At 45.8% G+C, this 27,863-nt stretch overlaps 1 protein-coding gene across 4 annotated transcripts in view; it reads right to left on the bottom strand.

Moving 5' to 3' along the window:
• Window positions 1–605: 605 nt before the first annotated feature.
• LOC143281105 (homeobox protein Meis1-like) overlaps window positions 606–27,863 on the bottom strand; it is a 335,401-nt gene continuing 308,143 nt past the window's right edge. For 3 of the 4 annotated variants that reach the window (XM_076586062.1, XM_076586063.1, XM_076586064.1), the window contains 3 exons: window positions 9,950–10,008; window positions 7,546–7,629; window positions 606–7,169 (listed from right to left, as the gene is read on the bottom strand). In XM_076586062.1, coding sequence (XP_076442177.1) covers window positions 6,868–7,169; window positions 7,546–7,629; window positions 9,950–10,008 — 445 coding nt within the window. In that variant the 3' untranslated portion in view covers window positions 606–6,867. The remainder of the gene's footprint in view (window positions 7,170–7,545; window positions 7,630–9,949; window positions 10,009–27,863) is intronic. The other variant, XM_076586065.1, reaches the window with a different exon arrangement.

Here is a 27,863-nt window from a genome sequence, read left to right as displayed (position 1 = left end):
TGAATGCATGTCGGGTGTGATAGAACGGTTTAAAACGCGTGTTTTGAAAGTTGTGGAGTAAAGGAACCCCCCCCCCACTCCACCAGTAACTGTATTATATATATATATATATATATATATATATATATATATATATATAATGTGTGTGTGTGTGTGTGTGTGTGTGTGTGTGTGTAATGCAGTAGTTTACCGGAGTGAACCTCCTCCTTCCCTTTCCAAACGGATTTTCACACAAGTAGGGATGTGGAGTTTTGTTTTGAAGTCATAGTGACTGCCTCACGCGCCTGTATTTTTAGTTGTGGATTTTCTCCCGTTTTCCTCCCTTCAATCTTTCTGAGCGTATTGTTATATCTTCCAGATCTCAAATTTCTTCTTATTCGTCGTTGTCATCTTAGTAGAAGTGGGTTTTTTTTTTTTTTTTTTTGTGTGTGTGTGTGTGTGTGTAAGGAAAAAAGATGATGAAACAATATCAATGTTGAAACACACACACACAATGGTTAAAAGAGTGTGAAGGGGACAGACAGAGAAAAAGGAGAACAGAGAGAGGATGTGAGGGAGAGAAGAGAAGCAGACAGAGAGGTACAAAAGCACATATTAACAGGACAGCCGTTGCGTAGCATCTTTATTATTTTTTTTCCTCAGGGGCAGCAGTCATAGTACACATGGACATACATCAAACATAAAAAATAACCAAACCGGAAACCAACCAAACGAACTGGGAACGAAGTAACAGCTGTGTAAAACTGTCTTCCCCTCTTCCTTCATGTCTTCACTCGCACCACAGTCAGAGCACACTTGAAAATACAGGAACAAACTGAAGCTACCACAAGGAAACAAAGGGAAAAAAACGAAAGAAAGAAAGAAAACCGATCTAAGTTTTGATTTCCATGAAGTTTAAAACGACGCTCTCGCTCACATTCTCTCACCCCTGCATATATATACACATCATTGACATTTCCGTAAAAGCTAAGATTTGGGAGTGGGGAGGGGAATAAGATACTAATCATAGAGGAGAGTGACTAATCTTTGTTTATACATGTACCTTGATCGACAGTCCATCTCCTAAAAGTTCAAGTTTTATCTCTAAATCATAGTTTCATATCCAGAGCCATTCATTGAAGAAAATCATAAGTTATGCAGGTGATGTGTCCATTCCCTGTTTTTCTCATATCAAGACCAGAAGCCAAAAAACGACGTAGATATAGTTAATTCGGCTGTGAAATACAAGTACTCCACAACAGCGTGTTGATTCTTCTAAACAAGGGATATAACTTTGTTGGGTTTTTTGGGTTTTTTTGTTCAGGTCCAATGTAAAAAAAAAAAAAACCCAAAAAACCAACAACAAAAAAACCAACAATATTGTTGTGAGTGTGACGACATGCGACTTTTCACTTTTTTCATTCGATATAAACGTAACAAACACTGCATCTCCTTCATCTCTTTTCTGCTGTGTTTTGACATAATGGTTACTCTATCTGTCGCTTCAGTGAGTTTGTAAGGAAGTTGGGAATGGGTGAGGACATCTCCAGTCATTTGCCTCACTTCACCTCTCACAGACACGCACGCAGAAAATGTACTCAGTTCATCACTCAGATAGTCTCGGTACACCCTCACACACAAGTTCTAGAGTAAATTTGAGCTGACGCTTGGACATGAGAATTCTTTAGTCCTGTAGATAATTCTCTGGTACAGGCTTAATTAAAAAGAAAAAAAAAGTTTCGCTACTGTAAACAATAACCACCACGCACACAGATAACAAGAGACCACACACTTGTAACACAAGACATACAAAATGACAGGCTGCCCTTCGGACATAATTCATGCAAATACAAAGTACTGAGTTGTCAAATGTACACACCAACAATAATGAACATGTTGACGCATCAACACCAACATCGCACGCAAACTTTCCCTTTTTTATTTTTTATTCATTTGTTATATAATTTTTAAAAATCATTTCAACTGTCATCCCAAGCAAAAACGTCAGTCAACAAATACAAATGACTCAGATGCATGAACTGAGGAAAGAAAATTGAAATCCATTCCGAGTGAAAAAAAATCCGTAAGAACTGTTAACTAGTGTATACATGAAAAAAAAAGTACATACAGCGAAAAATATATGTCAAGAGAATGAAGAAGGGGAAACAACAGAAGAAAGACGCATGCACTCGCCGATAATTATAAGACCAACACCCAGTTCCACATACGCAAATAGGGGCAACTTTGTATACAAAGGATGTAATCCAAAATATGAACATGTTATCTCATCTCATAGACAGGAAAAAAAAATTTGGCATCAATATTTCCACAGCAACTGACCACTATCATATCAACTTCACCTGCACTCCTTCAGAAGAAAAAACAAACGTTTCATTGTCTGACATATTTCAAAACTCGTATTAAACATATATTGAAAAGTAATGACCAAAAAAAGTTGTTCGCGCAACAGTAAAAAAAAACACAACAACAACAAAAATAAGTATCTTGGTCAGTGAAAGCAATTTGTTGCCATTTAAACAAAGAGCTACTGACATCATACGATTTGACATTCAGAACGCTGAATGAAAAGGAACTGTCCAGGCAAAGAAATAAAAAAAAAAAAAAAAAAAAAAAAAAAAAGAAGAAAAAAGCTGAGGTTGAGGATACAGCATACATGATTGTTCCGTCAAGAACATAAAAGCATCATTCGGGTAGTTGCAGCAGGGGGTACGAAGCGAAAAAGTGTGAGATGTAGGAACAAACGAGAAATGACTAGCGAAGATCGTATCTTGTCTTCCACAAAGCTGGGGAACCTGCTGGGATGGGTGGGGGTGGGGGGTTGGAGGGCAGCAAACGCACACTTAGACAAATCGCCTTTGAGAAGGGACGTCTTTCGTTCCGCCTTCATCAGATTCTGTTGGTGAGGCACTGTCACTCCGTTTTCGGCAACATTTTCATTCGCTTCATATGGGAGAAAGGTAGTTTTTAACAACGAAGTAATTAAGTTGGGTGGTCATAAAGGTATGACCGCACTTCAAGCATTGTAAGACTGTAGTTAACATTAAAAAAAAAAAGAAAAAAAAGGGGGGCCTCTACTTGTCACGCACGCCATGCCATTCACACACACATTCCCACCAAGTTTTACAGTTCGCGCATCTCAGTTTCCCCTCACGGAAACCGTGAGAAAGGTGCAGAAGTGGCTGACAAAAAATATTATGGCGTCTAATACATGACTCGACTGAAAAGAAAAGAAAATCTCCAGAAATAAATTATTTGGAATGCATACATGTACACTGTGGGAGCCACCTTGCACAACACAATCAGGAGTTAGAGAACAAGAGCGAGGAGAGAGAGAAAAAGCACGATGAAATCATTTTCATGAGGTATTGTCAGTCACGGGCTAAAAAGAAAACAAAAACAAAAGGTCCAAGCGTTTTGGGAATATCCCGGTAAAATGAGCAGACTACTTGAAAGAAAGCGGGGAAGAACTGGGAGGAAAAGACTGGGGGCTAAGTCGGAGAAACTCGGCAATGTTGAGGAAATAAGGTGGGTTTGAAAGATCGATTATAAAAATGATCTGAAACGTCTACAAAAAGGGTAGTAACATATTTAAGTGGAGACAGCAAACTTCTTACGTTGTTTGAGCGCCCGATTCAGATTAAAGCTTTGAGCCCATACTTTGTAACTGTATGCACATTACAAAAAAAAATTGATTCATAGAACTAATAATTACATAAAAAAGAGCTATTTAAAATAATAAAACCAGCGCGAACATATGGACATAAAGATAATAACTGGATGTATGAGGACTCGTCATATCACATGACGGTTATTGAAACAATCGGGCTGACACTGATTTCACAGTAAAAAAAAAAAAAAAAAAAAAAAAAAGGCTTAAAACTGGAAACGGAAACAAAAGTGTTTTCAAGTAACAGAACCAGGGAGCAATACTGAAGGGAAAAAACAACCATCCGATTGTTGTCCGGGTAAATGACATTTAAATGTGAAGAAGACCGCACCACTTTCATAAATCATCATACTTAGCGCGTTTGGCGTCCCAAGCATGGTGGGGTCCGTCTTCCACGTTTGGCGAGGATCTGTTCAACATGATGGGGAATTAATGTGCGGTATAACTTTTCAGTCTTCACGTTCTTGGAACACACATTATCTTTTTTTTTTTTCGTGTGTCTTTTTGCTTTTAATTTTCAGTCTGTCGGTTCTGTATTGTAGTGCGTTTCAATTTGAAAATTAAAGATGGGGAAGGAGGGGGGGGGGGGGATATTCGAGAAAGAAAGAAACTGGTAAAAATGAGGGGAGGAGGGGGTATGGCCACTGACGAACGTTGGAGGTGTCGTGTCACATGAAAATTAAATGTCGACAATCACTTGTAACTACTGTTTATACATACATACACACGCGCGTGCACACACACAACCACAACTCTCGTCCATTACACTGGAGTATTAAGAACCAAAGAGTGATGATATGGAAGGACTCTACACAATGGGAAACGAAAACGGCAAAATATTCTCACTCCTAACAATCGAAGTTACCATTATCATTCTTTTATTATTGGAACCTCTTAACATGGCAAACTCAAAAAAATAATAACGCTAAAGTGGGTAACAGAAATGCATTATAACTGATAACAAAGGAGGAAAAAGAGAAGGAAGAAGAAGAAAAAAAAAAGAGGAGATAATTTGACTAGGCGTCCATATGTTGCTTACTGGCTAAAATAACATTAACCTTTCAAACTGTATGGCAGAAAATGACATACGGAGGCTTCCCCCATATTTAGCTGCTCGGAGGAAAACGTATTGTTCTGGCAAGTCTTTGTCCGACAAGTCGGCCCCTGTTCCGCACTAATGTCGCGGAACAACCAAGTCCACAACAACGTTTGTCTTCATACATAGCACACAAGAAATCGTCTCGTTTCGCACAGGTTTTTTAAGTCATGTATAATATATAATATGCAATAATTACATTTATTATAAAGCCCATGTCTATTGTGACACAAACCATTTCACTCCATGATCCATGCATTCTTTCAACGCACAAAACATCCATCTAAGCTGTGCTAATTAAATTCAATTCTAGAAACATGAGAGGTAGGTCTATTCCTTTACATTACTTTTCTCATTTAAAAACAAAAACAAAATTGATCCAAATATGCACAGTATTTAAGTTCCTAAAAAGTTGTCAATCCATACATTTCAAATTTATTGTAGACCAGCGGAAAACAAAAACGCTGACAGCTACTGCTGAAAGGCAGTGGTGGACTAAACGGGATTTTTTGTGTGTGTTAAATTTGCCTTCCGGTTCAATATATTTTTTTGGTCACAAAGATTTTCTTTATGACATACCGATAGCGTTGGTATATTCGTTTTCAAAATATAATAATGCATGTATTCGATCGGACTGCGTACTAAAAAAAAAGTAGTATACAATCGGACTGAGTAGTATTTATCAATAAAGAAAAATGCATACTATCAAATTGATAAATGGTGTATACATAGAACAACCAGTTTCTCCGTCGAGCAGGAACAACCCCAGTCACTCCAAAATACCCAAATCCCACATCCACACACTCTCCAAAAAAAAAAAAAAAAAAAAAAAAAAAAAAAAAAAAAAAATCCTGACGTCCCACAAGAAATGTATTTAAAGCTTCAAAACGTATCACTTCAGATTCATGTTTAAGTTACTCGTACGTACGAATGATCGAGCAACACAGAGCGAGATGTTACACAATTATTGAAGTGAACCCATTTATCTAAACGTTGCTCGTTCCGATATTCTCTCCGCTAAGCTACAACTCTTTGAACACACAGATGACGTACACAGATCTCCAGGTCATGCTCAAGTGATACAATTCGTTGCATGCCCTTTTGCAGCGGTCCGCTCATCCGAGTTTCTCCATCGAGCGTCTCCATTCCCGATTCACACACGCCACACCACCACCACACTTCACCAGCCATTAGTTTTGCCAGGTTTCATTTCATGGAAATGTTGATTATTCTTTTTGAGGAGCACAAAAAAAGGCTGTCGGACGCGCGATTACAGCATGACGTCACTGTGACAGGTCGTCTCTATCTTATGGCATTTGAAGGAATTGTCATGGCAGCGTACTGAGGTGACGTCATCAACACGGCCTCGGTCCGAAATCTCGCGCGCAGAACACTAGGGACCGAAGCACACAGTCTTCATCCCAAGACGTCCCAATTAAGTGCGTCATCATCGACGTCCTTCGTCCTCCACAACGTCACAGCAGAATGAAGTGTGACGCCATCGATGACACGTTGACATGATTTTTGGTCATCACCGTGACGTCAAAACTCCACGCTGTGACATCACATTACTGACGTACGAACACGTTCACACACACGCACACACGGGAGAATGATGTCGGCATAACTGGGGACATCACGAGTTCCAGAACAGAAGTCAGTGTGGCGCTCCACGTCACCACAAGCACAGATAGTCCCGAAGAGATAGTGTTTCACCAAACAACAACGAAGACGGCCACACACCACCAAATCGGCGTCCACAGCGACACAGTTCGCTCACAGTTAGGGCCAGACACATCATCCGTCGTGTTGGACGATATTATAAAACTCGCCACGAAACAGAACGACACTGTATGCACCCCCACCCCTCCCCCTAACCATTTGTTTTGTAGCCATCACCAACAAACATGGCGGCAGCTAGCCGACAATCAAACACACACCCTGAATTAACAGGGCCTGCTCTCTTTCTCTCTCGCGCGCGTGCGCTTCTATTTTTCTGGTGTTTTTTTTTCTCTCCTTTTTTCCCCCCCCTAATTTATTTTCTTTTTGGTTGTCAGTCGAGGGCACTGTTGTCCACGTGTGTGTGTGTGTATGCGTGTGTTGTCTATCCGGCGTGGATGTCCTGTATGTGTCCCCCCATGCCGTCCATGCTGGCGTGATGGAGGGGCGGGCTTTGGGCGGCCGCCATGCCGTGGGCGCCCATGGCGTTGTGGCCCATCATCATGTGGTGCGGGTGGCCCGGGATCAGCATGGCCTGCGAGTGCACGGGCGGCGAGAACTGCGACATCTGCGAGTAGGAGCTGGGCGGCGTGCCGTACATGTCGGCGGCCCGGTACATGTCGGCGTAGCGCTGTGGGTTGTCCAGGTGCGGGTAGCCGCCCTTCATGGGGTCGTACATGTCGTATCCTGCAAGGGGGGCAGACAAGATGCACCTCATTATCAGTGGGCTGGGCAGGGCAGGGCAGGACAGTAGGGAAAATTTGAGGCAACACAAAAGGAAAAGTTCAGCCAAGAAGTCCAGCCGATTTGCTAAGGTGGGATATACAGTTCAGCGGGGAACAACTCTGTGACGTGATATAATCATTAAAAATGTGGAAGGGAATTTCTATCACTTAACACAGGCAGATGAAACGGTTTGGGATGGGTCTAAACTAATAAGGAAACGATGAAAAGAAACCGAGTATGACTTGATAGAAGAACATTTCCGTTTGCGAGAGAGAGATGTTAAAGTGTGTGCGGCTGAGCGAGGCTTTATGTGATAAGAAAAACAATGCAAACTTACTGTGCGGCGCCATCTGCATGTGCTGGGTGTCCATGTAGCCCAGACCTGCCTCCGGGTTGTACGCTGGATGCATGCCAGGGGGACCTGTGGGTATAAGGATCATCCTTATCCAATAAGGTACACACCATCTTACCACAAAGATCATCATCCTTATCCAATAAGGTACACACCATCTTGCTATTAAGATCACCCTTTTCCAATAAGTCACACACCATCAACTGGCTCACTATAACTAATGGGGCATACACCATATATTTCTACTATTTCTACGTTACCGTCTATTAATTAGGCACAGGATCTTAAGCGTCTCTTACCTATTATAAGTTACAAAAAAACGTTGGCGGCATCAGTTGGACATATAAATCTGAGTTAAGAAAGAAAAAAAGAAAGCAACACGAAAATAACGGAAAAAAAGCAAACTCACTCGCTCTACATGTCCCCGAAACGATGCCCGAGATACTAACGATCGCATGAAGCCTTGATCACCTATGTGGTTCCTAACCTATTAACCATCCCCACCCCTTCTACATCTTTCTCCCCGAACGCAATTTCTGGGTTCAACTCAGACGCTTTGACCCTTCGATTAACTATCACACCCAAAAGTTGACGAGAATCTGCTCGTTTGTTCCACAAATCCCGTGCCCGTTAAATAAAGAAAATATTTTAAAAAGTTGTTGCATTATATGGGATAATTATTCCTTGCCTCTTGCAAATACACCAAAGAAACGAAGGCGATGGAGTTCAGCTTTTGACTATCTATGAACAAAAAAAAAAAGACTTAACGTATATAGTCAAAATCACTTATGAAAAGTCGTCCGATTTGAGTTTATATTACTGTTTTCGTTTTCGCTTCCTCGGTTTAAAAATAGGAGGCAAGAAAAAAGAAATGTAGAGGGCTCAACTGTCAATAGACATTAGGACAAACGAAATCCCGACTACTTTACTTCTCTCATTCACAACTAGATAGCCTACATGGAACAGTTTTATCATATCCATACACAGGAGCAGGGTGGGTGGGGTCGACACGTGTATGGACAAGGGGGGGCACAATCAATTAAAGCCAGTCAAGACTACGGAACTTGGAGGTCGTGTGAGAAACAACATTCCACAAAGCAGCTTTCCCCCTAACCCTATAATTCAAGCTGTCACATTTTGCTATTCATATAACTCCCCCACCCCCAAAGCTTCAACCCCTCACTAAAAACAACAACAAACACACAAAAAAAACCACAACCGACTCCATAACTTAATGACACAATGGCCCTGACTGGCGCAGCCATTTTCCCCACTCAGAGAGCCTGCCAGGAAACTGCCTCAGACGCAAGGACCCCGGGAGAGTCGTACGTTACACCCGTGTCACCGTAGCGGCAGCGACATAAACAAACCCCCACAACACAAATACTGAGACGGGAGGTAAAGGAGAAGGGGAGGAAAACAAGGAAAGGAAATATAGTGGGGTGGGGGAAGGGGGGCAAACTTGCCGGAAGAAGCAAGGCGTGAAATGAGGCTGCATAAAAAAAATGCAAATAATGAAAGAAAAAAACCAAAAACATTAAAAAACAATTTCTGCTTGCTATGGCTATGGTGATGATGGTGGGGAGCTGAATAGATGGGGGGAGGACGGGAGGGTTTTAAGGGTGAAGGAAGTCTGCTTTTAACGAGAGAGAGAGAGAGAGAAGTAATGTTACGCGCAGTTGACAACGACCAAACCGCTTTCCTTTTTTCTTTTTCTTCTTCGGTCGCTTTATCGGTCGGCCCGTCGGTGCTGCTGTGTTGTTGTTATGTGTATAAAGAAAAAAAAAAGAAAAGAAAAAAGAAGAGCATCGGACAAGCCACGAGCTCCTTGTGGCCCGACTACTTTTTTGTGTGGTCTTCTCTCCTATGGACCAGGTGACGTGAGCATGATGAATGAGACGATGACGTGACAGGCGCAACATGCAGTGAAAGAAAAGAGAATGGGGCGGGAGGTGAAGGAGGGGCAGTCCGCGATGGTGGTGCAAGGTGATCAAGGTGCCTGGGTTAGAGAGGGGCAAGGGGTTGGGGGGGAGGGGGGAGAGTTGGAGGCTGCTATATTTGGACGAACTGAATTGTTATTGTCCCTGGGATTATAATCTCTTGTTTTTATTTTTGATGTTCAATGTGTATTGTAGTCTAACAAATATTGCAATATCACTGTTAAACGGTGCAAGCATTTCTTTGGAAAATATCCATCTCGTTCGGTACCAGTTTCTATTATAATTTCCCAGTTTCATCGTTCATGATATTTAGACGTTCTCCATTCAAAAATATTAATAAAACAGATGGCCAAATGCAGTCAATCAACCCCCTTTTTCTAACACAAACACACACACATCATTTAAATCAAGCAAAATGTAAAAAGTAAGCAAACGTAAACAACACTTGCCTGCTCTGTTTGACTGGTCGATCATGGGTTGGACGATTCGCCGTCTGGCATTGATAAACCTGAAACAGATTGGCAAAAAATAGTTGTACTATTCTGTATTGCAGCTGGAACGTGTGTGTGTGTGTGTGTGTGTGTGTGTGTGTGTGTGTGTGTTTTGCTCTGATGCAGCATCTGCACATTAATGATTAAGGACAAGTAATGATCCCCCCAAAACAAGACAAGCTATTATAAACCGGACATTTCACAAGTTACTAATCTTTTCGACAACAGAGAGGAAATTCTGGCATATGCTTTCGCCCTCAGTATCCCATTTTATATAGCATAAACATGCATACCCCCCCCCCCTCCCACACACACACCCTCAGCAGAATGTTCTCGCATGAATAAAACTTGCAAGGCAGGTTCAAGAACTGACCGGGCAGCATTCGCCTTTCATCTGATTCCAATCCAATCCCTCATTGTCTCCTTTCATTTTCTTCCACCAGGGACAGTTTTCACGGGATCTGAACCTTTTCACCCGTCACTGTTGCACACCTCCAAGACGTAAACGATCTCCCACAGCGACCGGCCTTCTTTCGGCGTGCTAATCTCAACACCATCAAAGACAGCCAGTGGACAAGAGCGCGGCAGGCTGTGGGTTTTAGGGAACAACTGGCCCAGCTCCCATCTCTCGCCACTTGCCGGTCTCTCCACGACCCTGACGACAGTGGGAGTGGACTTGTTGCAGCTGATCCCAGCGGACATCAAGGGCTTTATTAGCCATCGTCATGGGTCATCAAGACTTGGGCCCATGTCCAGTCGGTCCCAGACACTATCTGCAGTCCAAAGGGCGAGCGCCAGTGATGTCCACGCTAATTTGCCTCGCCCTGGGAACTCCACGTAGCCCGCACGCCCTCCCACCTCCCCCAGCCCCGCTGTCTTATCAGCCCCCCACAATGGTGCCCGTGTGCTCGGCCGGTGCCCGCCGCTTTGCCCAAGCAGGTCAGTTACACCATCCTGGCTGTCATAGGAAGGGAGGCAACTGGGGAAGTTCCAGTGATTGATGGCCCCTTGAACAATGGCGAGATCTGGTCGGGCAGTGAGAGAGAGAGAGAGAGAGAGAGAGAGAGAGAGAGAGAAAGAGAGAGAGGGGGGCAGGGTGAAAGAGAGAGAGTCTCCCGACACAATTTGTGTCAACGGAACCAGAATAGGATCTAAGTTCATTTATCGAGGACCCTGAAATCCACTTTGCAGCACACTCCCAATCAAATGCCCTTTCCGAGATCACATTGCCTTATCCCATCCCCCCACACACCCCTACCCCAAAACTCATTCTATCAGAGAAACCCCCGACTGCCGAAGACGCGACCCCCCCTTCTCCAACTCCCCTTCTCCTCCCCCCCCAAAAAAAGAAAGTTTGGTGGTGAGGGTGAAGAAAAAGGACTGTGGCAGTGAAACAGAAAACAGAAAGTTAATTACAAATTAGTCCCCCGACAAGGGCTTTTGTGGTGATTGATAAGCATGGCGACCCGTGTGAAGGCAGAAGAAAGCGATCCCAGGCCGTTGCTATTTTTTCGGGGGTGGCGCGGGAAACCTACAGGGACCCAGACCCTTCTTCTTCCAAATGACATCTTGGTTCTCATTAGCCGGGCCCGACGGATTGGGTTACGATTTGATGACCATGGCTGCACACTGCGGGCCTGGCGTCTGGGAAGCTGCAGACCTTTGGAATGGGTGAGAGAAATGCCGAACACGTGACAGAAACTGGTACACATCCATTCCAGGAACTGTACATACTCTGTGCTGGAAGGATCTTCCCTCAACCTCGCTGTACACATGAAACAATGATTCTCTTGTTCTGCACCCCTGGCAGGGTTTGTGCGAAAGATATTAAATAGGACACGGTATGAAATGCAGCTCAAGTGCAAGCAGTTTTTGCAATTATAGAATTGTTTTCTCTCATCCAAACAAACGGAGGCGAAGTTATTGGCAATGAGTAACTCATACCTCATCAACCGCGTGAATAAAGTGCATTTCTCGTATCAGCATGGTTCTCGGCCAATCAAATTTGTAATCTATAATTTCAGCAGCGTGTATTATTTACCTTTACTGTGGAAGAGCCAGAGAGAGAGAGACTTGCGCATTCCACCGAAATCGCCCAAAACAAGAAAGAGAAAAAGACAAGAAGAAGAAGAAACTGTACACTTTTCACCCCTCTCTTTCCCTTCCTCGACGCGAGCTAGCGAGCTATGCGCCCGGTGGGACCGGCAAAGGATCTTTTCCAATAAAAAGAACCTCTAATCAAGGCAGCCAAGGAGGAGAGGGGACCTCTCAGCCCCCTCCTCTCTCTCCCCAACCCCCTCTACTCCTCCTTGTCTGGAGCCGCCAACCTCTCTCTGCTGGGAGCGCGCGGCCTGCAATTGAAATTAAAGCTAGGACTTGATTGTATCCATGATGGGGCCTAACGAGAGAGTAACCGGCCCGGGAACTCAATTTTACTCATCACTCAAACGGCCTGCCTCCGAGGTGACAGTGAGCCACGTGTGACCTGCCTGGCCAATTGAGGAGCACAGCTCCTTTTCTTTCAGACCTCCAACCTTCCGCCAAGCCACCCTTCCCCTCTCCGCGAAAAAACAAAAAACAAAAAGAAAAAAAACCAAAAAAACCCAATCAAAATATACCCCACTGCTCTCTATGCAAATAAAATAACTTTACTTTCTCCCAAACAGTTCAGTGTGTGTGTGTGTGTGTGTGTATGTGAGTGCGCGCGCACACACACACACACACATTTATTCACCAACAAAGTTTGCCCTTTGTGTCAAAATCATGTAATTTTCAAACCCATCCCATTCCTTTGAATTCTACATGCATAATGTGGGAGCTGTTCACGGGCAGCCCTTTTCAGTAAAATAAGTGGGGTTGTTTCCCTTGAATTGCTTCGCACGATGGTTTGAAACCAATCATTCCCTGTGTGTGTGTGTGTGTGTGTGTGTGTGTGTTAGAAAGAGACAAACACTAACCTTATTTACTCCGAACAACGAAAAACACCATTTGTGCTATGCTATCAACTGGGATAGCGAAGTTTGTTACCACTTTCTTCCGAGTTGGTCGAAACTGACTTTCCTTCAGTATTGGCTGGCAGACATTTTTCGTTTACTCTTCAGATGCAATTTTATTTTTGTACTTTGGCATAAACGTTTTGGTGTGTAAATTTACACCTCTTCCTGCCAGAGAACCGTTTTCTAGAAACCCCTCATTCTCTTTCGTGTTTAAAAAAAAATCGTTTAGAAATTGTTCACATACATTTATTATATGCGCCCATAATCACAAAACCAATCTGTGCACACAGCCCTTCAATGGTATTCAAGCTGGAAACATTGCAACGTAATAATAATACAAATATTTAAATAAATCGTTTACATTTGTACAATATGCTGCCGACTATTCTTGATGGTAGAGATACGGACAGAAAAATAATAAAACAATAATAAAAATAATAAAATAATATCCAAATGTCAACGGGGCATCTGTGCTGTAATGACATGTCACGTGAACTGATAATTGTCCTTTTTTTCTTCCTTCTTTATTTCGCATTCATTTTGCGACACTGTGGAAGAATTGTGACAGTGTACGTGGCCGGTGGGTAGTAAACTCGCTCTGATTATAAAAATCGCACGTAAACCTACCAGCGTAGCACCACCCATTCAGACCCGGACTCCCAGCCCGGCCCTGCAGAGCTCTATCCAACAAACTGGGCCAGATCCATCACCACGACACGATGGACACACACAGACGTCTCTCGGAATTCCAACCCCCGTTTGCAAGACGGCGGGTCCGGTGGACTGGGAGTAACCGTATCGGCCAGGGAGGGGGCGCTGGGGAGTGTGGCTCTGGTCTACCTCGGTTCCGCGCGTCTGTGCCGCCATCTGATAGGGAGCATGGGCTTCATGGCCCCTTCCCTCGCCAATCATCTCGGAATCATCTTCGCAAGAAATTGCCGCGTTCCTGGGGGAACCCAGGGGCCATTTTCAGGCCGGACCCCCAGCGCAGCTATTTTCCGACGAAGGCGTGGGGACTATCATGAAGGAGACAGGGTTTATGAAAAAGAAAGAAAAAGAAAGTAAAATAGTGGGAGATGGTGAGCGAGGAAGGAACAGGGACGAGAGTGAACCTGCTCGTTAGTTTAACGTGGTTCAAGGCTGCACTCAGTCTTGATACTTAAAAGAATTTATTTGATTAAAAACAGAGAAAGAGATAAAAAACAAAACAAAAACAAACAAAAAAACAAACAAACAAAATGCAAACACACAAAAACAGCAACAACAAAACAAACGTTACGGATGTAACACAAACGCGCGCGCAATGGACAAAATTTTCGCACTGGATGTAATCATGGAGACAAACACAATACTGATAACATTGTCATTTTGTCTTCACACTGAATGTTAAAAACTGTGTCTGAAAATCTTCCTTAGTGTACGTTGGTGACGATGGTAGTTCCACCCCCCCCCCTCCCCCGCGCAGCCCCCAAAAGCAGTTTCCACTACTCGCGGCACTGGGGGCAAAGAAAGCTCTCTCATTTCTCCTGGCGATATGCTCTTTCCGAACATGGCCTACTTTTGCAACGAAATACGCGAAAGGTTCAGCGAATACCATGGATGCTTCAGTTCGTTACTGTGCTCTGGCGGAGGAGGGATGGGCAGATTCATGCCTTCTGGGGCGTGGTGCATGGTTAGTGGAGGACTGCGCGGTATATGGAGCAGGAGAAGAAAAAAAAAGAAAGAAAATAGGGAAAAAGAAAAACAAATACAGTTGAAAAAAGGAAAAGTGCACAGACCTGTCAAACGGAACAAGCCCAATTTTGTTTAATGGGGCACATTACAATTATTTCCCCTGTAATGAGAGTTATTCATCCTAATAGCAGCCAGGTGGTGGCACAGCCGAGCGTGACGGACATGGAGTCTGTTGCCTGACTTTTCAGGCTTTCTCCACTTGCTGGGCCCGCCCCAAACTGGGAGAGTGCATGGAGGCGGGGGAGACGGTAGCAGAACTGTGCGAAAAATCACATGCTGGCTCGACCGAAAGCCCACCAAAATGGAAACCGAAATTCTTGATGGAGGGTGGTGGTGAATATCCTGTAATTTTTTATTTTTACACCTCCTTATCTTGATTTCTTTCTTTCTGTTTCCTCTCTGTAACTAGTTGGGAGAAAAAAAGCAAGCCACCATTATATTGTAAGCTTCCAAACGCCTCTTGGTGGAAAAAATACAAACCAACCAACCAACCAAAAACAGTGAGCAAATTACACCTTGCCTTAAAAAAAAAATGTATTTGCTTCAACGCCTCCGTCAGTTTTTTTCCCCGTCCTTTCCCCCCCCCTCAATGTCAGGAAAGGCGCGAGATAATCGTGTTTGGATCTGCTAACACCCCTCGGCTTTGCAGCCTCTGTGAAATGAAGTGTTGCATGTATACACAGAGCCCGGCAAAGCGTCACAGACGCCCCAACACGGCGGCTCGGCCCCTTTGAAGTGGGGTGCCTTTTTTGTTGAACAGTTAGACCCGCGGATGAAACTTGCGGGCACCGTTTACATCCCAAGTCCCGGGCAGGTTCCCCAGTTTAAATTACTTCCCAAAACTGAAGGCATCGACTCGCAGACAGTCTCGGAGGAATGGTGCCGAGGATAAACACAATCAAAGGGGTTTGGACAAGACCCTTTCATCTTGTTGCGGAGACTGGGGTCTAGCTCTGCCTTTGTTTACCTTACCGGTTCCTGATGACACCCACTGAGGAGAGATGGGATGGATGGGCCGGAGGGCGGCCCACCTTGAAAACAAAACTGTGACAGCAACCTGGGACTTCTGTGCTGCTTAAAGGCAGCAAGATTCTCTGGAGACCCAAGAGAAGGTGATTCTCAAACCTCAATGTTCCTCAGGAAGTCATTTTTATAGTGGCCACACACACACACACACAAACGAATCGCACACACGCGCCTGTGTGTGTGTGGGCGTGCGCGTGCGTGTGTGTGTGTGTGTGTTGTATGCAAAACTCATCCAAGAAGACTTAAAATCCGTCCTATGGGGAACTTGAAAATAAATACCAAAAACCGATACGTAGTGGAAACTGGTAAAAGAAACACCGCTGGAAATAAAAAGAATGGAAAAGTTTTATATTACACAGCAACCTTCCAGTAGAGCTGCAGGAGAGAGAGGGATGGATAGGATGTCAGGACGAAGGTGTATCGAAGCCGCACATCTAAACTAGCAGGCAGCGAATTAATGATTACTGTCATGTGATGGCGCTGACAGGTATTGCGCGGGGCTTCCTTTTGTTTCTCATCAGCCGCCGATCAGTTGCCCATGACAGGCAGGAGAAAAGCCCAGCATGATGGATTTCGCTTTCTTCCCCGATTATCCCGCCCCTTCGTCGCCAGTTTTTCCTCCCCCTTTTTTTTGCAAGCAGGAAATTAACAAGTTTGACCTCTCTTGAAGGCTCTCCCACCAAAGGAGGTGCATTCCCCGCTCGCTGACCTAGGGGCTTCCTCCTTCCGGTGAGCATTCCGCTGTATCGATCAGAGAGGGAGGGAGAGGGGATTCCGCTCCTCCCTCCCCATCCCTCCTTTTCTACCTTCTCCAAGTCAACTTTAGGAGGACTTGAGAATAATGGAGAAGGGCCGGGGCTTCTTGGCTCCGGTGAAAAGCGGCCTGACAACTTGGCCAGCTCGTGATGGTCCTCAGACTCCTTGACATGGAGCGGGCCCTTGTCACCGTGAACACTTCATTCCCTCCACGCACCTGGACCCCGATGGCCTCCCAATCCAATTAAGACCCCCACGGCTTGCTCGCCCCGGCTCTCTCTCCAATGAGAATCGGGAGCTGGGTCTACCGAGAATGGAGGTAGGATCTGCGGGTGTGTTGGTGGGGGAAAAAAAGAAAGAAACAAAGGAGGGTGCTGCTGCAGGGAAAACACGTCCATTTCATTCCGAGGAGGCCGCGGATTTCCGTCAAGCCACTGGATGCACTGCACCAAACGTAAGACCACAGCAACGACTTCGGGAATGAATAATTCAACTTGAATACATGTTGGTGCTTTTTGTTTTGTTTGTTTGCAATATTATTTTCTTTATATCCGATAGGTCTTTTCAATCTTTTTCCGTTGTTTTGTACCATCGTCTTCTCCGCCTTCGCCATTATTCACTTTAGCTATGGGTTAAAAAAAAACAACAACAACAAAAAACTGACAGGTTGGGGAAAATGAAAAGCAGCGGCTGCTGAAACTGAAAGTTGACCAAAAAACCCAGTTCTCTGTACCTTGCTTGTTCGCTCGCTCGTTTGGGTGCTCGCGCTCTCCTCCTCCGATGTCTGTGTGTACAATGAATACTCACGGATGACAAATCCTCCTCCGACGGTGGGAAAAAAATCATCACATCTCGTTACATGCATCAGCTGAAGACGAGGGTCAGCCCAGCCCGAGCCAGTGACATAAAAAAAAGAAAAAAGACCTACCGATCCCTACCCCGCCCACAGCAAACCCCCAGTCGCCAGGTACGCAGCGAAAACAAAACAAACAGATAAAACCCCAATAAAGACGGTTTTGTGATGGCGCGCTGTGTCATGGACCCAACACAAAACTGCCAGCATGAAGTGTATGCGAAGCCGGCTGCAGCCCGCAGAAATTATTTTGGAAACACAGCGAGGGGAAGCAAGCCACAGACCCCGCCTGGCGCGCTTCCACCGGTAGGGGAGGGGGAAGAAAACAGGAATAAAAGTCCCCCCTTGGAAGGGGGAAATAGGTTATGGTTGATTACTTTTGCTTGTGCCATAAAAATGTCTAGCAGTCATCACGTTTCACACAAAATGTCCATAACCCGAGGAGCGAGAGGGCAGGGGAATCGCAATTTGAAGACAGCAGTCGGTAATAACTTGTTACCTATCCTTAGCACGGGGTTTCGACTCGTTCCGAGCAAAAAGCAGACATATTTATTTTTGCCTCCAGACCTCAGAGCCACGGCCGTAAAGGATTTTATGAGACATGAAGCATGCAGGAGCCTAACTAGAGAGGTCTTGCACAGGTTTTCCCCTAACTGCTTTTCCTTCTCTCTCCTCCTCCTCGGCTGAACACAGAAACTGCAGACAGACATCCCCCGCCCCTGCCTGTTCCCTTCAACCGGTTGCAAGGTAGAAAGAGAAAGAAAGAAAGAGAGAGAGAGGGAGGGGGGCAGGAGGCGGGGAAGAACGGGAGAACATGAAGCCGGCCTCTCTGCCAATCGAGCGCAGTCTCTGTACCCCCTGCACTTCAGGTTGGCAGTTTAATGCAGCCTCGGGTGTCCCCCTGGCCTTGCCTTTTAAATTTATATGGCCACCGTTAAACATGTGTCCCCCCTGGGGATCCCGCAGGCAAACTGCAATCGATGTGTGCTGTGCGATTTATTGGACAAAAAACACTGACGTGTCCAGAAAAGACACCGCGATACATTTGCTTAATTCTGCCGTTTAAACCGAGAAGGGGGTGGGTGATGGAGGTCGGTGCAGTCCGTTCAGTATGTGTGTGTGTGTGTGTGTGTGTGTGTGCACTGGATATTTTGTGCACAGGCAAAGACCTAAGAAAAGTTTGCGAAACCTTGCCTGGTGGATAAACTACTGGGAAACATACTGCATTACTTTTCATTCCGCATGCATAAAACATAGCCAAAAATTCTGTGCGTACGTGCGACGAAACAAAACAAAAACCAGTCGTCAAAACGAGCTTCATTCCAGCTGATCGCCACTACCACTCTCGCTTCCGAGAATATCAAAAAATCTCCGGATAGACAGATATACAAACACGTCACGCCCATCCCGCCACCCCTACCCCCCTTTTACCCCACCTCCCCCCTCTACCAAATTCAGGACTATCGCGTCCAACTACCCCCCTCACTATCCTTTCACGTTCAGCTCTCACGGAAGAGAGCATGGTAACAAATCTCTGAAATGACTGACAACACGAACAGATAGGGCCAACGCTCATCACCGTAACGGGATACCTTATTCTGATTACATTCAGATAAAAGCGGGCGCATCCCGCGAAAAGGGGGGAGGGGCGTTTAAAAACACTCTGGGGTTATTTTGAAAAAAATATGAGGTTGGGCGGGGGAAATATATAACGTGGAGAGAGAGATATAGTACAGTATATAACTACTTGACTACCCGCCTGTCTTCTCCGTGAGGTTTGGAGGTAATAAGGAAGTGCAAGAAGCGATAAAGGGGGGGGGGGGGGGGGGGGGGCACGCGCACAACAGCCAGGTAGTTTATCACCTGCTCTTTTGTTTATTATTATTAAAATCCTCTTTCTGTTTGGGACACACACGACTGTTCCACACTCTTAACTCTCCGCAATGACCCAACATTTTGAACGGTGTGTGTGTGTGTGTGTTTGAACGCGCGTGCGTGCGTGGAGAAGAAGAGAGGTAAAGGGAGGTAAGAAAACGGAAGGAGCAGGAGGAAGGAAGGTCAGATATGAGTGAGATAATAACTGGGAAGGGGGTGTGAGGAGGTTCAGGAGGGAGTGGGGCCAGAGGGGTGTGTGGGAGGGGGAGGGAACTGTGGAAGAACGTTGGGCTGGGGGTGTGGAGGGGGGGGGGGGGCACTGACGCCTGCTTTTATCTGATTAAAGGAAGGTAGGCGGGACAGTCTGGCATCCTGGAACCTTTCCCCGGCACTAAATTTCACCCGGTATCCGCAGCAGGCGCTTCTACCCGTGATTTATACCCTGGCTCCTCCTTTGAGGGCCCGCGGTTTTGCCAGAAACGTGGCCACTCATACATAACCCTTCAATAAGAGGAAGAGGAGGAGGAGGAAGAGGAGGAGAGAGAAAGGGGGCGGGGTGGGGAGGTGGGTTGATATGCATGATGTCCGAAAACAATGGGAGGGAAAGAGTCACTGTTTATTCTCTCTCTCTCTCTCTCCCACTCTCTCTCTCTGCGCACAAATTTCATTTGAGGAAAATCGTGTCCAGGCCAGAAAATACTGTAGAATTATTTTCACATGATATGTTCATTGACTCGCACATCTCACGCGGAGGGAAAAACGGTTTCATTGCTAAATAGGGTTCTCTCCCCGACCCCTCATCTTCCCCACACCTCCTGCCACCATACACACACACCCCCGCCCTCCAACCTCTCTCTCAAACGCACACGACTTCTCCAGTGGCCCACCTCAAAATGAGACCTGACAATCCTCGGAAAAGAAACGGGAGAGGGATTTTTTTTCCCTTCCACGCCGCAGAACCCATCCAGGCTCTTCAGCGAAATTGAAGTGAACGCAGACCGGGGCAGGCGAGACGAAGGTGACTCTTGCTCAGCGACTCCGGTGAGTGAAAGAAAGGAAATGAGAGCCGAAGAAGCCGAGGAGATGGAGGCGGGAGGGGGTGGTGGGTAGCGCACTCCCCCGGCCACTCAGCCTCAGCACCTGAGAGGCAGAGGAAAGAGAGGAACTGCTCAGGCCTCCGACAGGAAGCTCCCAAACCTGCGCCTCTTCCTCCTCCCCTTCCCCCCAGTCTGAGCCCCCCTGCGGCGCGCTGATGCGGTCTAGGCCGGTGCGTTTTAAAAGTGGCATTTTAATGAAAGAAGGGTCTTGGCAATTCTGCCATAAGGAGCCGGCAGTCGCGCGGTAGGAAGCTTTCTTCCTGACACATTACATCATGTTGGTTATCAACCCTGAGGCCATTTCTCATCACGCTCCCGCCGATTCTGGACTGATTAAGACAAATGCAAGCACCCCCAACCCCCTAATTATCGCCGAAAGCTGGATGATAAGAGATGAGCCATTTCGTTGGGGAAGTGTATACAAACAGACAAGCTTACCAGGAGGCGGAGAATGCACCTCGCGACAAGACTCACAGATAACTAGCGCCAGAAAATACATACAGCATTTTTGGCATGATATTGTAAAATCAAGACGAAGCTGAGAGAGAGAGAGAGAGAGAGGGGGGGGGGGGGGGGGGGGGGGTAGGGCGGTGGTGGTAGTACATCTTGTCCATTAGGAACACCATCAAACAGTCATGAATAGCGTGCGCAGAACTTTGGGCAAGAAAATGAAAGAAAGCGGATGGAAGACAGAAGAGGAAGAAAAGGTGGAAGAAGAAAAAGAAAGAAAGAAAGGAAAAAAAAATCAGCTAGTTGCTCGTGCTGGTTCTCGGCATGATAGATGGTGCCAGTTGACGTGATCTAGAGTTCTTTCCCTTGCCCTCTCACTTCCCGCCCCTGGTTGGTACCGCAGTGTGGAGTCCTACCAGCTGTTTGCCATTAACTGTCGTGTCAGGGAAAATTCTCTGAGTGATTAGAGTTGTTCAAGATTTTAAGTGAGGAAACCCCTTTCTTTCGCTTCCTTTCTAACTTTTCTAATCTATGCCTTCCCCCCATTTTCTTCACTCCTCGATCGTCGACCGGCCTAAAAGTTCCGACATTAAAACCTGCACACCCACACACACGCACACCTCACCACCACCGCACACTAATACAACGTATGGCGTGCAGCCAAAATTTTAATAACAAATTCGCAAAGCCGGAAGCAGGGCGATAAGTTTTCGATAACTAAGCAGCAGTCTGAAAAATCTACGTCTTGTACATCGGAAAGAATAAATGTCTAAAGCTCTTGCCACCTTTTCATCAGCTGAAAATAAATGCCTCCAGATAGATTCACGACCTCATTTCAACTGCCAAGGTGGAAAGCCCAAAGTCGTATATTCAGGCGCTCTATAATGAAAGAAATGATGATGTTTTGACTGACTTCTTGTCTGTATTTACTCCTTCTGCCCGGAATGCAAGACAAAACATTCAAATGTCAAAACAAAAATTGTCAGAGACTTCACCTTTTCCTCTATCAAAAATCAAAAACAAAACGAAAAACAAAACAAATAAACCACCATTTCACCAACACAAAACAGTAAACAAGGTCTCTCCAGAGAGAAGGGTCTGAACGTCTTTCGTTCTACACACACCACCACCGATGATACCTCAACAAAAATATTTCCGAGGCTGGAGCGGGAGGAGGAGGAAGGAGGATAATGAAACGAAGGGCTCTCCCAGTTTGATAAACACACCTCACCCCGGGGCCAGATCGTGGCGGAAGGCGCAAAGAGGCAGGCAAGGCATCAGCTGCTCCATCTGTAAACACTCCCCATCCAGCCTCCCGTTGGCTACAGTAGCTGCTAAGTTTCGATTCCAAAACAATGAACCCCGCCAGATAAACACCAGACTTCCTCGAGACAGCCAAGGTCAGGGCTTGGGTCAGGACGCCATAGTAAGCTAAAGGGGTGGGGGTGGTGAGTGGGGTGCGTGTGCATCTTGGCTTTCCTGGGACTATACGGCAGGCTCCCACAACCTCACGAGAGCACCTGTTCAAGAAGCCTACCCACCACACCCAGTTTACATAAATCTACAAGCACATCCAAGCTTCAAAGCCGTGTCCTAAATGTAAGGCATTATTATATGTGTCCAGAGTCTATTCGTGTATTGTCAGCCGGAAACACTGGAATATTGTTCGAAGACAAATTGTCATTGAGAAAAGAAATGCGGTAGAAATACCGACTGGACAAAGGAGAGAAAAATAATCTGAGAGCGATAAGAGTTATTTGGCGAGACCAGTCAGATTAGTTTAAAAAAAAAAAAAAAACCGAAACGAAACGAAAAAACAGACACTGGGACAGACACACACAGTCTCCAACACGCGACTGCCAGTGGTCGCGCTCTGTTGTGTTTTCACATTCTTCCAAAACAAACAGCAGCACACTGTATGGCTTCAACGTTTGTGTTTTGTCACAGCTGGAAGAAGCGGAAAAAAAGGCCGACAAGAAAACTTCCTAGAGACAAAACGCGACAAGAAAGTATATATATATATATAATAATTGAACCGGATCAATTTTTCTCCCACTCTAATACTCCCCACACTCCTCCCTCCCTCCCTCCCCAGAAATCCATCACTTCCACTTCAGGGGCCGGCAAAGCTCACAGAGGGCATGCCGGACTGTGCAGAGCTCGCAAAGCCTGGCGGTAGACTCCACATAATTAAACGATCCAGTGCCAGGTCTGTTGCAGGCATCAAAATGTCGGGAGAACCAGTATCAAAACAACACCGTCCCCGAGGGGGCGCTCAAGAGGAGAAAGCCAGCCGTCCCAAGAAGGGGGCCCAGAGGAAATGCTGGGGGCCAACGGCCAATGCAAGCTCTCCTCCTGGTCTGGAAGAATTTCGAGAGGGGTATGGAGCTTTAAAAAAAAGAAAAAAAAGGGGGAGTGCGTGTGCATGGAAGGGGACTTTCAAAACCACCCTGCCATGCACATAGTGCTCGCGGTGGAGGAGGAAACCCCCCCCAACAAACTCGTACACACAAGGTTCTGGCATTGATGGCCATCGGATAGAAAAGTGGGCACGGCTCTGGAACTCTGGAGTACTGTGCTTCAGCATACTTTTATAAATGTTTTAACCAAATGTAATAGAAAAAAACATCAAAACATTTATTAACATAACATAATAAACACAATAAACATGATGTGATGATGATGATTTTAATGATGATAATATGGATTTACATAAGGTAGGGGAATTCAAAATGTTATAAACGTCGTGCTCCAACATTGCAGGCGAGGATGTGTAATCATGTACAATTTTCCCGACCGAATAATTGGTTTCACTGTTTATTTACTCATTGTTCATTCTATCACTGTAATCGGAAAAAGAACCGAATCATTATAAATGTTTTTGTTTAATGCATTATCTTACATCCAACTGTATTACAATGACAGACAGACACAGACATACAGTTGAGGTTAGAGCGAGTAGGTAGAAATGAAGAACAGATCGACTGAGAAAACCGAACTACTACCAACACCACAGCTTTTCTTTTATCATGATTGGGGGGAAAAAACGGGATGACTGTCAGACGGGCTAACGTGCTGATGTGAAATCTCCCCTCCCTCTGATAAGCCACCTGTCCAACCGCTGACACCTCACTGCGCATGTCCTTGATCTCCTCCATGATCTCGCTCGCATTCCCCACCCCACTCACACCCCCTACCTCCTCTCTTTTTTCTGAACCATCCCCCTCTCTCCTACCTTCACTCCACAGTTCTGACTTCCCCAAGGAGCCACGTTCAGGAAAATCCCCTCCCCAGTGCGGATCCCCCCCCCCCTCCCCGTGTTGCCTGTGATGTGTGTTGAAGCGCAACCCTGTCCAGCTGCTGTGACCCCCGAGGCCACCCCCCACCCCCACCCCTTTCCCCCCTGGCTGTCCAGTCCTCTCACTGACCAGTGGACCTTCCCACGGGAGCAATCCATCATTAAAATCCCATTACGCTTCACCCTGTGCGCCACCGTCGAACCATGTGACCTGCTGAGTGGGGAAGCTGCGAGGGGAGGTTACGCTGCCATTTCCGTCGGATGCCACGTCACTGTGATGGATGTCGTCTGCCGGGTCGGGGCTCCTTATCTCCGCCATTACCTTGTGCCAAGGAGGCGGCTCGGGGAGCCATGACGCTCTTTATTATCAACCGCTGCGGGACGAGACAGACGTAATCTGTACGTCATGCAAGTCTTTGTGCCAAACTAATGGGGCCTTAGCCATCCGACTTATCACCTACGCTCCCTGTCTGCCGCATCTTTTTGAAATCATTCCTCGTTGCTCTTTAAAAAAAAGAAAAAAAGAAAAAAGCTGAACATGAGTTTTTTAAAATTTGTATTTCTTTACCACGACACTAATTCGCAGAGAGTGCGTCAATGTTTGCAAAATAAAGACAACACACACACACACACTCTCTCTCTCTCTTATAACCCTCCCACCCTAGCCCACACAAGTTCATTGCTTTAAAATCAAAACAGGTCCGAATACAGGGACGACAAGAGAAAGAAAAGAAAACGTCCACTGTGTTGAAACATCTCTCTCCCTTCTTCTCTTCAGGAAAGAACACAAAAAAGAAAAGAAAAACAACCAACAAACCAAACCCAACGAAATTTACTCGAAAGCAATTTTGCAGAGTGGCCGATAGCTGTATGAAAGAAACCAGTTTAATGGACTAATTTCTTTTAATGGACTCATCAGCAGGCATCACTCCCAGCCAGCCTCTCCGCGGAAGTGGTGGCGGCGAGCAGGAGCCGGTGGCCAGATGAAAAGAGGATGACCGAGAGCACAGGTCTGACCGGCCGGGATGCAGGAGGCGGGAGATTGGACCTGACAGTTGACTAATGAGCTGGCAGCGTCGCCAAGGCGGCCAAAAGTGCAGGAGACCAGCAGCAGCCATTGCAGCTCATTACACGAAATGCACGTGCCGCTTCTTCCCAATGACAACGATCGCCCGAGTGGTAAGGTCTGTACAAAAGGATGAGGACAGAGCGCAGGGGGGAGAAGGGTGGTGGTGGACAGCTGAGCCTTTGGTTCTGAGGTCATTCTAAATATAAAAAAAAATAGGTGTACATCTTTATCGTCAAAAAAGAACCAAAACAAACCCCGGGTATCCAAAGCCTTAACACGGTCGGTTCTCCTGTGAGCTGTTTATTCAAAACGAGATAAAAACAGACTATCCATAATCATTAAAAAAAAATAACACAAAAAACAAAACAAAAACAAACTTCCCACACAAACTGTCACCACTATCTGCAGAGTTCCAGCTCTCTGGTGTCTCCAAGGCAGGACTTTTGGACAAATTCTGCCCAGACATGATGCGAAACGCCGTATCACCATCATCTTCTCTCCACATTATTCATAATGATTGCACCGGCTGCTGCTGACGGTCTCATTTCAGCGGTGTTCTATTTTTACCAGTCTCCAATTTATTTTATTTTATCATTATTTTTTTGTCATGATAATGATTCACCGAGCGATAAAAACGGCTGAAAACGTCTCTCGGGCTAAAAAACAACAACAAAAACAACCCCCCCCCCCTCCACCCAAAGATTTTACCCGATAAAACATACTGATCATCAATTCTGTGATCTGACAAAGAGATTTCACCTAATCCTTTAAATATACTGATGATGCTCTTGAACAACCCTGACAATGCTCCTAAATAAAGCCGTTTGAAATTTGTACAACATCAGGCGAACCGACCCGTCAAACATAAATACCGCCGGCCACTGGAGCCGCCACGACAAAACCTAAACCACAACCCCCCGCACCCCAGACAACACACAGGAAGCGAACCCTCTACCCCCTAAGGCAAGACAAGGGGCCGGGGAGGCAGATGGGGGGTGTGAGAGAGGGTCACGGCTGTGACCTGCCCCTATTACGCAGGCATCAAATGTCTAATGCATTGGAGAAGGGGAAATTGAGGTGAATTCTTCCAGCAAAATTCGCCCCGAGGACGTTAGGACATTAGGCAGATTTATGACTCGTCAATGCCTCGCGCCCCCTCCTTTATGAAAGTGTGGGTGCGTGCGAGCACGCGTGCAGCGAAAGATGCGAGTGTGTCTGCAAGTGCAGGCGTGAAATTGATTTTATTGGCGGTTCAAGAAAAGGCGTCCCCACTGTGACAAGCGGAACAAGACCAGGCTGTTATCATTAGGGCTAAGTGCTGACGACTGCAGGGCCTGTACCCTCACTGCCTCAAACACGGCACAGTCACGGCCCACACCGCTCCAACCTTCACACTTCCTGGACCTTCTCCACACCCTTCACGTGTGGAGGTCTTGTCGACACATCACCTTCCCTCACTTCACATATTGTATTGGAATAGCTCTTATTTTTCTGAAGAGTTTGAGCGACACTCTGCATTTCAACACGTTCATTTATCTATTTCTCGCTCGCTCTCAGAGGAAAATAATTATCTTCGCCTGCTTCTGCGAACAAGCACATCCATCGTGCAGACGAGTTTTCGAGAGAACTCTGTCAGTAATGTTCAACACAGGCACCATAGGAAACAATGACAACAACAACAAAATACAAAACAAAACAAAAACAACAACCAAAAAACACCAACTAATTACAAAACAAATACGAAAACCCCCTCTCACCCAGAAGTTATTCTCTAAACATCAAACACGATAGCCGAATGCCCGGCAAAGCTAAAATCCATATCAAACATATATGACCACCTACGGTTCCCAATGCCCCTCTGGACGACTATCAACCAGAGTTTATGGCAATCTCCTGTACAGTCAAAGCACCACGAGGGTGGTGTGCGGGAAAGTGCCTGCTGTCCTACATGCGACTGGATAAGATACCTTTTTCATCACACAACAACACGACACTCCTTCCCCCGAAAAAATAGTTCCTACACACACACACACACACTCTCTCTCTCTCTCTCACACACAATCAATATTTATTTAAAAAGGCACAACTATGATCATATGATGAAAACAAAAGTGCCCCTAGCTGCTCAGGATAGAGACGTGACAAAGCTTCTAATCCTAACATAAAAAGGTCTACACTGTATACAAATACGTTTTGGAGTGTGTATGGACGTGATACAAACGCATGAAGGCTGTGTGTACGCCTGCATGTGTGCGAGGCTGCTGTATCGTCTTACAGACACAACACTAACACCATTTGCAAAGAAATCAGCACCTCTAACCTTCCGTCCACCTCAACCCCCTTTCCCCACTGATGTCGAGACCGCAGCGTGGTCCCTTCTTCATCCGCTGTGCCCGGGGGCGAAACAGGGCCCGTCTTGACACTTGTATCACTCATTTCACCAATAAAACAGCGTCCCCAATGAGACCCTTCGCTTTCTCCTCTCCTTCAGACCACAGCATAATTACTTGAATCACTTGACTCATCGTAATGACATAAAAATTATCTTAGGAAACAAAAAAAGGGTTCCCTCAAGGTGCCAAGGATTTATCGTCGATAGCGTAGCTCCTTTGGGTGTAGTAGAATTATGGGAAAAGGGTTAATAAAAGTTTGGAGGGGGCGGGGGGGAGACGGCGGTGTAGCTTCGAGGTTTCAACATTGAGCTGACGGGAAAATCAT

The sequence above is a fragment of the Babylonia areolata genome, chromosome 4 (genome assembly GCF_041734735.1).
Source record: "Babylonia areolata isolate BAREFJ2019XMU chromosome 4, ASM4173473v1, whole genome shotgun sequence".
Taxonomy (NCBI): Eukaryota; Metazoa; Mollusca; class Gastropoda; order Neogastropoda; family Buccinidae; genus Babylonia; species Babylonia areolata.
The sequence above is the reverse complement of the archived record's forward strand: the minus strand, read 5'-3'. Positions and strand labels throughout refer to the sequence as shown.